The sequence below is a fragment of the Emys orbicularis genome, chromosome 3, assembly GCF_028017835.1.
Source record: "Emys orbicularis isolate rEmyOrb1 chromosome 3, rEmyOrb1.hap1, whole genome shotgun sequence".
Classification (NCBI taxonomy): Eukaryota; Metazoa; Chordata; order Testudines; family Emydidae; genus Emys; species Emys orbicularis.
Genome location: NC_088685.1, coordinates 116,287,694 through 116,300,113, shown reverse-complemented (window position 1 = coordinate 116,300,113; position 12,420 = coordinate 116,287,694). Strand labels below are relative to the sequence as shown.

Genomic DNA, 12,420 nt, shown 5'->3' with positions numbered 1-12,420 from the left:
TATTTTAGCTGTTATGATTTGTACTCTTTTTGAACAGACCTGTGAGAGAACATGAAAGGTGCTTTATGAACTAAAATTAGTATCTTTGACACTCATACGCTTATAACTACATTGATCAAAGCTCTTCTACTCTTGCAAAGCATAGGATTATATTTGAGGAATCCTCATACTCTTGCAAAGCATAGGACTATAACAGGGTTCAAAAAAGAACTAGATAAGTTCATGGAGGATAGGTCCATCAATGGCTATTAGCCAGGATGGGCAGGGATGGTGCCCCTAGCCTCTGTTTGCCAGAAGCTGGGAATGGCCAACGGAATGGATCACTTGATGATTACCTGTTCTGTTCATTCCCTCTGGAGCACCTGGCATTGGCCACTGTCAGAATACAGGATACTGGGCTAGATGGACCTTTGGTCTGACACAGTATGGCCGTTCTTATGTTCTCATTCTTTGCGTTGTCTTAGTAAACTATGGGGAGGCGCAATTGTTTTGAGAGGTTTTTTTAAGCTTAGGGAGGCTCATTATGACAAATAAGAACCCCTGATCCAGAGTAATTCACTTAAGTGCCAGAGGTCATGTGAACAGGCGTTTAAGTTGGGTTCATATTTGCGTTTTTAAGGCCAGTCATCCTGAGAACTTGGCACAACTATATTCGTGAGTGGGTTGGATCACCTTGGATTCCATTGGACCTTGTTTCAGAGCACCTTTACTTGAAATGCTTCAAACTCAATCCTACTCCAAGTTCTTTGGTCCTGCAAAGTTTCCTTTCAAAATAGCAGCCCTTCACAATGCAAGCCATCCCTCATCCCCAACATAACAACTCTAAATGATTGTTTACATATGATTAGTCTTCCTTTTAAAAGCAACTCAAGTTTTGTATGTTGTAATTGTGGCAAGTGTCTTTATAAAAATAAAAGACTTCTCTGAAGAAAAATTGATGTTCTAATGAAAAGCTTTTCATTATCCAGCTTAACTTCAGGTTTCAGTTTTTTAAATAAAAAATTAAGAGGTTTTCAAAGTCACAAACTTTTTAAAAATCCTGTTCTCAACTCCTATACCCCGAGTTCTCTCAAGCACTGGAAGCGAGACACAGGACCACATTTCAGGTTTCAAATAAAGGGACACTTCTGGTTTTGGAAGTATTTATTTACCAATGAGTCTTACTGTAATTCATTAGAAAGAAGCTATTTAAATGGAGATCAGTGGGCAGACAGCAAATTTACCCAGTCACAATATTAGAGTCCAAGCTTTATTTTGTACAAATTTTCTGCACTAAGCTTCAAAGTACCCCTCATCACCCTACTTCTGCTTTTCCCCAAGAATGGATGGTAATTACTTATTTCCACCATCAGTGAAAACTGCAGATGCTGAGTCCCTTAACAGATTAGACAGGAAACCTTACCATGGACTTGCTATTCCAGAATTATCCATTCCACAGCTTAGTGACACATTCTGGAGGATTAAAATTCTTTCAGAATCTGAGCATCACCATATTATGAAATTGTGCTGGATCTTTCATAGAAGCTAAGCTGACCAATTCCTCCCAACCAGCTTTCACTCAGTTATTAACAGTGTGATTAAGTTTCAATACGGGAGCTACAGCCAAACCTAAAAATAATTTAAGCAAAGAATCTTACATTATTCATCACACTTGCCACCAGACTATAGATATTTAATACGATTTTGAATGTTGACAGCCTAGTAATTGTTCAGCCCTTTGACTATTGCCATCAACTCTGAAGGTATGTCTACACAGCAACTACACACCCTGCAGCTGGCCTGTGCCAGTCAACTCGGGCTTGCAGGGCTGTTTCATTGCTATGTAGACTTCCAGGCTCAGGCTGGAGCCCGGGCTCTAGGACTCTGCAAGGTGGGAGGGTCCTAGAGCCCAGAAGTCTACACAGCAAATGAAACAGCCCTGCATCCCAACCGCCGTGAGCCTGAGTCGGCTGGCACGGGCCAGCCATTGGTGTCTAGTTGCTGTGTAGATATACCATGACACTACAAAGTACCATAAGTAGGTCCCTACCAAATTCACAGCTATGAAAAACGCGTCACAGAGCCTGAAATCTGGTCTCCCGCTGCACCCACTGTGAAATCTGGTCTTTTTTGTGCTTTTACCTATATACAGATTTCACAGGGGAGACCAGCGTTTCTCAAATTGGGGATCCTGACCCAAAAAGGAGTTGCAGGGGAGTTGCAAGGTTATTTTAGGGGGGTTGCGGTATTGCCACCCTTACTTCTGCACTGCCTTCAGAACTGGGCAGCTGGAGAGTGGCAGCTGCTGGCCGGGTGACCAGATCTGAAGGCAACGCCCTGCCAGCAGCAGCTCAGAAGTAAGGATGCCAATACCATACCGTGCCACCCCTATTTCTGCACTGCTGCCTTCAGAGCTGGGTGGCCAGAGAGCAGCACCTGCTGACTGAGGGCCCAGCTCTGCAGGCAGCAGCACAGAAGTAACGGTGGCAATACCATACTATGCCATCTTTACTTCTGCTGGCAGCGGCTCTGCCTTCACAGCTGGGCTCCTGGCCAGCAGCCGCCACTCTCCAGCTGCCCAGCTCTGAAGACAGCACTGCCACCAGCAGCAACACTGAAGTAAGGGTAGCAGAACCACAACCCCCCCTACAATAACCTAGTGACCTCCCCCCCCCCCCCCCAAAAACCCCCTCCTTTTTGGGTCAGGATCCCTACAATTACACCATGAAATTTCAGATTTAAATAGCTGAAATCATGAAATTTACAATTTTTAAAATCCTATGACTGTGAAATTGACCAAAATGGACTGTGAATTTGGTAGGGCCTTAACCATAAGGTGACATGTCTAGCAAGAGCTGGGGAAAACAAGACATTAACCTAAATTAGTATTTCTAATCCAAGCTTTACACCATTTTCTTAAAAAACTTGGGTAAATTCTACAGATCTGAAATGAGCCAGTCATGAGAGTTTGCTAAAAAACAAGAAACTTCAAGAGCAAAGTAGTTATACATTTATCTTTACACTTATCTTTCCATTTAACTGTTAAAGTTTTCTATAAGAGATCCCCTGCTCCTTTCAGACCAAAGGTGAATGCTTTTTTCACCATTTGGGGCAGGGGAAAGGGGAGCAGCCTGTCTGAGGAGTTAAATTTACAATGGTTTGTTTGGTTTTTACTAAGTTCCCACCTATCCTCTTCCCTCAGTTGATGATGAAAGTCCATGTGTCAGATTAGTTAAGACCTTTGAACTTGTTACACACATTTCTTAATGAGGGGAGCAACCTTAGACAGTATAGTATGAAGCCAGTTTTAAAATATAGACATGCTGATTTTAAAGACGCATGTGTGTAAGATGCCCAAGGCCTGGTTATTCAAACCTCACATCTAATTTAGACATCAGCACTTCAGGACGTATCAAGCTTTTCCTTCTTTGTTGACAGGCACTCCTGACCCTGGGGTGAAATCCTGGCTCCACTGAAGTCAGTGGCAAAATTAATATTGGCTTCAATAGAACCAAGATTTCACCTCAGAACAAAAGCTGAAGAGGTGATCCCTAGGCAGAAGTTGACATGGTATACAGGGAAGGAAAGGCAACATTGGAACTTCAGTTGAGAAGTGTCTAACTTTGAGACCTTGTAAACGCTGGACTATAGCCCTGAGGATGTAGGGGTTGCTTTTTGTGGGGGGGTTTGGTTTGTTGTTTGTTTTGGTTTTTTGGAGGATTTTATTTTACCTATGCTTTAGGCAAAAGACATTTTAACTAAGGAATCACTCACAGTATATGTTGTCCTGCATAGTCTTCAGTAGAAAACCTCCCCCACGTTCATCTATTCTTCGCAAAAGGAAGTGTTTTGTTCCTGAGGCCTGGTCTACACTACGACTTTAATTCGGATTTAGCTGCTTTAAATCGAATTAACGCTGGACCCATCCACACAACGAAGCCATTTAATTCGAATTAAAGAGCCCTTTAATTCGATTTCTGTACTCCTCCTCGACGAGAGGAGTAGCGTCTAAATCGGTTTTGTCAATCCGAATTAAGGTTAGTGTGGCCACAATTCGATGTTATTGGCCTCCAGGAGCTATCCCACAGTGCACCATTGTGACCGCTCTGGACAGCAATCTGAACTCGGATGCGCTGGCCAGGTGGACAGGAAAAGCCCCGGGAACATTTGAATTTCATTTCCTGTTTGCACAGCGTGGAGAGCACAGGTGACCACAGAGAGCTCATCAGCACAGGTAACCATGCAGGCTGATAATCGAAAAAGAGCACCAGCATGGACCGTACAGGAGGTACTGGATTTGATCGCTATATGGGGAGAGGATTCAGTGCTAGCAGAACTTCGTTCGAAAAGACGAAATGCCAAAACTTTTGAAAAAATTTCCAAGGGCATGATGGAGAGAGGCCACAATAGGGACTCAGATCAGTGCCGCGTGAAAGTCAAGGAGCTCAGACAAGCCTATCAAAAAGCAAAGGAGGCAAACGGTCGCTCTGGGTCAGAGCCGCGGACATGCCGCTTCTACGCCGAGCTAAATGCATTTCTAGGGGAGGCCGCCACCACTACCCCACCTCTGACTGTGGATTCCGAGATGGGGATAATCTCATCAGGTACACCTGATGATTCCGTGGAAGGGGAAGGGGAAGAGGAGGAGGAGGACGACGAGCTGGCAGAGAGCACCCAGCTCTCCGTTCTCCCCAACAGCCAGGATCTGTTTCTCACCCTGACTGAAGTACCCTCCCAAGCCTCCCAAGCCAGTACCCAAGACCATGACCCCATGGAAGGGACCTCAGGTGAGTTTACCTTTTAAAATATAAAACATGGTTTAAAAGCAAGCATTTTTAATGATTAATTTGCCCTGAGCACTTGGGATGCATTTGCAGCCAGTACAGCTACTGGAAAAGTCTGTTAACATGTCCGGGGATGGAGCCGAAATCCTCCAGGGACATCTCCATGAAGCTCTCCTGGAGGTACTCCAAAAGCCTTGCCACAAGGTTTCTGGGCAGTGCAGCCTTATTCCGTCCTCCATGGTAGGACACTTGACCACGCCATGCTAGTAGCAAGTAATCTGGTATCATTGCATGACAAAGCCTGGCAGCGTATGGTCCCGGTGTTTGCTGGCATTCAAGCAACATCCGTTCTTTATCTTGCTGTGTAATCCTCAGGAGAGTGATATCGCTTAGGGTAACCTGGTTGAAATACGGGAATTTAATTAAGGGGTCAGAGGTGGCCGTTCCTACTGGGCTGTTTGCCTGTGGCTGAAAAGAAATCCTTCCCTGCATTTAGCCAAGTGCAAAGGGGGGTGGGGGGGGGGAGGATTGGCCCAGAGCTTTTCGCGTTTTGCTAGCAGGGATCTTCCCTGATACCAGCCACGCGGTGGGGGGAGGGATAAAGCACTCATCCCAGAGAATTCATGGCGGGTTGGGGGGGGGGGTGTTAGTTTGGTTCCTGCAGGGATCTTCCCTGATACCAGCCACGCGGTGGGGGGAGGGATAAAGCACTCATCCCAGAGAATTGGATGGTGGGGGGGTGTTAGCTTGTTTTCTGCTGCTGAAGGTTAACAGGAAAACTGCAGCACAACAGGCTTTGCTTGGTATGTGGGAAAGCAGGGCGCAGAAGCCTAAAGACAGTGGCTTACCATGGCAGCATGCAAGCTGAATTCTGTTGCCCGGACCTGCGTCTGTGATCTCTAGCAGCAAAGCCACAGGCACTCAATATTAAGAGGCAAAATGCGACCTTGCACAGAAATCACATGTGCTATGTAATGTGAATAGTATTTGTCACCATGAAAGAGTATAAGCATTGTTCTGAAAAATGTATCTTTTAAAAAAATTCTCTCCTTTTTTCACTCCCTCCAGCAGCTGCAAATGTTTCAAGCCTCCCTCCTCCTTCCCGAAGGCTATCCCAGATAAGGCGTCGGAAAAAGAAGACGCGAGACGAGATGTTTGCAGAAATCATGCAATCCACCAGGAGTGAAAGAGCTCATCTGAATGAGTGGAAGGACACGGTTTGCAAGTATAGGAAAGAAGCCAGTGAACGTGAGGACAGGAGGGACCAACGTGAGGACATGAGGGACCAACGTGAGGAGAGGAGAGACGCTCGAGATGAGAGGTGGCGTCAGGAAGATCAGAGGAGGCAGGATGCAACGCTGGGGCTGCTGTGTGAGCAAACGGACATGCTCCGGCATCTGGTGGAGCTTCAGGAACGGCTGCTGGAGAACAGAGTGCCGCTACAGCCCCTGTATAACCCCCCTACCTCCTCACCATGTTCCATAGCCTCCTCACCCAGACGTGTAAGAACACGGTGGGGGGAGGCTCCGTACACCCTCCCATTCCACCCCAGTGGACAGCCCAAGCAAAAGGCTGCCATTTTTTTAACCTTTTTTTAGTGGGCTTTTCCTTCCCGCTGATCCTCCTCCCAAACCCCACTCAGGTTCTCTCCCTCTTTTTATAATCAATTAATAAAGAATAAATGATTTTTAAACAATAGTGACTTTATTTCCTTTGAAAGCAAGCTGGGGGAAGGGGGAGGGTGGGTTCCTTACAGAGAATGAGTCAATAAAGGGGGCGGGTTTTCATGAAGGATAAACAAACAGAAATTTCACACTGTAGCCTGACCAGTCATGAAACTGGTTTTCAAAGCTTCCCTAATGCGCAGCGCTTCCTGGTGTGCTCTTCTAATCGCCCTGGTGTCTGGCTGCGCGTAATCAGCAGCCAGGCGATTTGCCTCAGCCTCCCACCCTGCCATAAAGGTCTCCCCCTTGCTCTCACAGAGATTGTGAAGCACACAGCAAGCAGTAATAACAATGGGGATATTGGTTTGGCTGAGGTCTGAGCGAGTCAGTAAGGATCGCCAGCGACCTTTTAAACGGCCAAATGCACATTCTACCACCATTCTGCACTTGCTCAGCCTGTAGTTGAAGAACTCCTGACTCCTGTCCAGGCTGCCTGTGTATGGCTTCATGAGCCATGGCATTAAGGGGTAGGCTGGGTCCCCAACAATTGGCATTTCAACATCCCCAACGGTTATTTTCTGGTCCGGAAAGTAAGTCCCTTGCTGCAGCCGTTTAAACAGATTGGTGTTCCTGAAGACGCGAGCGTCATGAACCCTTCCCGGCCAGCCCACATGGATGTTGGTGAAACGTCCCTTGTGATCCACAAGTGCTTGCAGCACCATTGAAAAGTACCCCTTGCGGTTTATGTAGTGGGTACCCCGGTGCTCCGGTGCCAAGATAGGAATATGGGTTCCATCTATCGCCCCACCACAGTTAGGGAATCCCATTGCAGCAAAGCCATCCACTATGACCTGCACATTTCCCAGAGTCACTACCTTTCGTAGCAGCACCTCCGTGATTGCTTTGGCTACTTGCATCACAGCAGCCCCCACAGTAGATTTGCCCACTCCAAATTGATTCCCGACTGACCGGTAGCTGTCTGGCGTTGCAAGCTTCCACAGGGCTATCGCCACTCGCTTCTCAACTGTGAGGGCTGCTCTCATCTTGGTATTCTGGCGCTTCAGGGCAGGGGAAAGCAAGTCACAAAGTTCCATGAAAGTGCCCTTACGCATGCGAAAGTTTCTCAGCCACTGGGAATCGTCCCACACCTGCAACACTATGCGGTCCCACCAGTCTGTGCTTGTTTCCCGGGCCCAGAATCGGCGTTCCAAGCCTATAACCTGGCCCATTAACATCATAATCTCCAAAGCACCGGGGCCCGCGGTCTGAGAGAATTCACGGTCCATGTCCATGTCCTCATCACGCTTGTCGCTGCGCTGCAGTCGCCGCCTCCTCCTCCTCGCTTCTTTTTTCTGGTCCTGGGTAAGCATAAACTCCACGAGAACGCGCGAGGTGTTTACAATGTTCATGACTGCGTTCTGGAGCTGAGCGGGATCCATGCTTGCTGCGGTATGGAGTCTGCAGAGTTCACTCAGGAAAAAAGGCGCGAAATGGTTGTCTGCCGTTGCTTTCAGGGAGGGAGGGGGAGGCTGTACCCAGAACCACCTGCGACAATGTTTTTTGCCCCATCATGCACTGGGGTCTCAACCCAGAATTCCAAGGGGGGTGGAGACTGCGGGAACTATGGGATAGCTATGGGAAAGCTACCCACAATGCAACGCTCTGGAAATCGATGCTAGTACGGTAGCTTGGACGCACACCACCGAATTAATGTGCCTAGTGTGGCCGAATACATTCGAATTTATAAAATCGGTTTCCTAAATTCGAATTATATAAATTCGGATTAATCCCGTAGTGTAGACATACCCTAACACAGGACAGTTTTGCTGTGCCCCAAGCTTTTGTTATCAACTGCTTAGATGTAATAATGCAAGATCAGAATGCTGAACTCTTTCATCCTAGTGACTTTATAATCACACATTTGAAAAAGAAATGCTGTAATATTTACTAGTTTTATTTAGTGGCAAGTTCTCTGGAGCAAGTACTTATTTTTAAAATATTGTCCAGAACTGAGCAGAACATCAGCACATAAATGCTATCTTCAGAATTGCTGCTATAATGTTCTGACAAGACTATTGTATCCTACAGTGTACACTATATATTTTACCATATTAGCACAGCCTCTATAGAGCTTAAAGGCTGATTCCCCAATTTAATACATTCACTTCGTTTCTGTGAATACAGAAAAGTGGGGAAACATGTAAGGTAAAGAATGTAATTAAATAAGCACTTAATTTATGTTTAATGCAGTAGGAATCAAGCACTAGTTTCTCCATTTATTCTGAAGAATGTGTGTAATATGTTATTCACTAACATGATGAGCCTCTGGAATGCTTCCCTTTTGTTCCCAAGTTACAACCAGTTAGTCTCCAGTAAAGTGAACAATGCTAAAGGCAGCAGTCAATATCCAACCATTGCTATTCTTTCTACTAAAAGGCTGCCGAATACAAAACAGAATAAGCCAGAGTCTCATTTAATAGGGCCATACATACAAGAGACTTAACATATTCACACTGAAGCCTAAAGAGAAAATATCCTCTTTAAAGAACACTGCCCACAAGTCACTCAATTTAGCTTCTCCCTGACAAGCATTTCTTATATTTCTGCTAGCTTTCCCTCATGCAATTACGTGGTTAAAGGAAGGAATGGTTTGGAGACAATCCTAAGTTTTAAAAACATGTTTTAATGTACACTAAGCACCACTTATATTATAGTCATTCAGCAGCATACTATGTAAACTGTAAACATAACAAACTTGCTGCTCTATATAATGTTACTTCATAGGATGACAGTATTCCATTCAGACTCACATGTAAGACAAGACAAGACAAGACGGGGGAGGTAATATCTTTTATTGAATCAACCAAGACAAGCTTTTCTTCTTCAAAGCTCTAAAGCAGGGGTAGGCAAACTTTTTGGCCCAAGGGCCACATCTGAGTATGGAAATTGTATGGCGGGCCATGATTGCTCACGAAATTGGGGTGAGGGCTCTGGCTGGGGGTGCAGGATCTGGGGTGGGGACAGAAAAGAGGAGTTCAGGGTGTAGGAGGGGGCTCCGGGCTGGGGCAGGGGATTGGGGTGCAGGGGTGCCCCAGGCTAGGATTGAAGGGTTCAGAGGGCAGCAGGGGGATCAAGGCTGGGGCAGAGGGTTGGGGCACAGAAGGGAGTCAGGGGTGCAGGCTCCAGGTGGCGCTTACCTCAAGCAGTTCCCAGCCAATGGGAGCTGCAGGGGCAGCGCTTGCAGACAGGGCAGCCACAGAGCCATCTGGCTGCCCCTAAACATAGGAGCCGATGGGGGGGAGAGACAAACTGCTGCTTCTGGGAGCCGCAGCGAGCATGGAGCAGTCCCTGACCCTGCTCCCTACCTGGAGCATAGGAGCGGGGCAAGCCCCAGACCCCGCTCCTCAGCAGGAGCTCGAGGGTCGGATTAAATCAGCTGGCAAACCGAATGTGGCCCGTGGGCCGTAGTTTGCCCATCCCTGGTCTAAAGCTTGTCTCTCACACCAACAAAAGTTGGTCCAATAAAAAAATATTACCTCACCCACCTTGTCTCTTTAATACCCTAGGAACCAACATGTCTACAGCAACACTGCACACACATAAGACAGGAGGCAGCCTAAGTAACTGAAGCCAGCCCAGCGTTTTTAAACCGCTTAAATCAATTTGTACTTATAACCCCTTTATGCAGCAAGAGACAGGTTTAGAGGCAGGAGGATCAAAGCCAGCTTACCGCAGCATGCCATGTATATGATTATCAATATTGTTTGAACAGAAGGCTTGTTCCCCTCCCCCCCCCTTTCTGGGGGACCGCCGGGGAAAGGGAAGAGAAAAATGAAAGGATCACCTTCACACAAATCGGAGCTGCTCAGGATCAGTGCAAACCAGACTTCAGCCCCTTTGCTCTACACATGGCCACTAAACATGTGTTTTAACAATCACACAGGCACCCTGCAACCCCCCGTTGCAAAAAAGCCCTTTGCGCCTCTGCAGTGACTATTCCCGCTGAAAGATATACTTGCGACGAAATTAATTAAATGGCTTAACAGAGGAACATGCATCTTGCTTTACGAACATAAGAAATGAGAGGGAGGAAAGGGGGGAGGGGACACTAGAGCTGGGAATGTCATTTAGAGGTGGGTTTAAAAAACAACAACACTTCAGCGTTTCCAATTATTCAAACCATAGACACGCGCAAAAGGAAAAAGTTTAAACACGAACCCCCCCGATGTGTCTCCAGGTAGAGTTCGGGGGGGGAGGGGGGAAGAGGCACAGGCAGCATAGGGAGATCTCACACACACACCCGAGAGAAGGAGCAAAGGGGAGAGCCCCTCTCTGTTCACACAGAGTGTGCGTGTCTCCCGCGGCCAGGGGGTGCAGCGGGCGATCGCCCACACGCCGGGGGCTCTCCCCGGGCAGTCTCGCTCCTTTCCCAGCCGCGCCCCGGGCAGGTGCGGTACCTCGCAGCCGTACAGCTGCCCCAGCTGCTCCACGATCCACTCCTCCAGCACCAGCCTTTTCCGCAGCTCCTTCCGATCGTACTTCACCGTCACTTTGCCTTGCTGGTGGCGCCGCTGCTGCTGAACCTGCACCACCGCCGCCGCCGCCGGGGCGGAGACCGAGTCCTCCCGGGAGGAGCCGCCGCCTCCCCCGCCGCCGCGGGGGCTCTGAAAGAAAACCCGGTTCCCGCCGCCTCCCCCAGCGGCACCCGGCTCGCTGCCCCCGGTCACCACAGACATGCTCCGCGCCCGGCCGCGCTGCCGCCCCTAGGGAGATCGCTGCCCGGTGGCCCGGCTCGGGCTCTGGCCGCGGCAAGGGGCTGCCTCGCTCCGGCGCCCACAGCTCCCTCCCGGCTGGTGCAGCAGCAGCAGCAGCCTCGGCTTGTGCAGCTCCGCTCCGCACCTGCGGCGTGACGGCTGCCCGGGCGCGCACAGCCCGGCTGGGGGAGGGGCGGAGGGCTGTGCTTCGGGCCCCCGAACCGAGGGGAGAAGGCGGGGACAGCGCCTTAAAGATACAGCCAAGGACAGCTGAGCCGTGCCCGCCCCACGCCTCGGGAGCTCCCCCGCCCAAACCTCCCCCTCACACCTCTGCTGCTCTCCCTGGCTGCTCGCCGCGGGCCCCGGCAGGGGCAGGAAAGGGCACTGGCTTTACCTTGCTCCCAAAGGTCCGCCCACTGTGAGCCCCTTGCTCCGCTTGGCATGTCACTACCCCTGGATCAGAGGGGTAGCCGTGTTAGTCTGAATCTGTAAAAAGCAACAGAGGGTCCTGTGGCACCTTTAAGACTAACAGAAGTATTGGGAGCATAAGCTTTCGTGGGTAAGAACCTCACTTCCCCACGGGAAAGAAGGGGAAGGCTGGAGCGGGGAGTGCGTGGGACTCGCTAGCTGGCCCAAGGGCAGTTTCCCCCTCCAGGATGTCGCCTATTCTTGCCCCTCGTGCACTCTCTGGGTCCTACTTGGCTAAAGCTCTCATTGCAATCAAGGAGAGTGTAGCCTCAGTGGGGACTGTCGGGCTTGGGCTTGTGACTATTTTTTCTTTAAGGGGGGTGATTTTTCTTTTTTAAACTATGCCCCTGGAAGTGCAGACAGCCCTAGGTCAGAAAAAGGCAGATTGGGCTGTTTCCAGCCTGAGGAGATGGCTAGTAGGGTTACTGCTGCAGTGTATGGTTACCAGTGTCCATCTGTGCTGGCTGTTATAAAGGCACACTCACCATGCAGCACTGAAGGTTTCTACATCCTCTGTAAAATAAAATTACCTGTGATACTAAAACAGGCATGGCAAGTGCTCTCTCCCTTGTTCTCTCTCACACACAGGCACCCTTTCAAGTTCTTGCTTACGAGACAAAGGCATAAATGTCATACATATACAGGCCTTTTCCAGCAGTTGCCTGGTATCTCTCTCACACAAACACAGAGTCCTTTTCAAGTAATTATGCTATATAGCAAAAGCATAGATATTTCTCACCCTCCCTCACACATACACACACACAAACATGT

The 12,420-nt window shown here is 48.6% G+C and overlaps 1 protein-coding gene across 1 annotated transcript in view; it reads right to left on the bottom strand.

Moving 5' to 3' along the window:
* Window positions 1–11,163, bottom strand: part of PPP1R14C (protein phosphatase 1 regulatory inhibitor subunit 14C) — a 71,195-nt gene extending 60,032 nt beyond the window's left edge. The window contains exon 1 of the mRNA XM_065402108.1: window positions 10,885–11,163. Within this exon, the coding sequence (XP_065258180.1) occupies window positions 10,885–11,163 (279 nt within the window). The remainder of the gene's footprint in view (window positions 1–10,884) is intronic.
* Window positions 11,164–12,420: the final 1,257 nt, after the last annotated feature.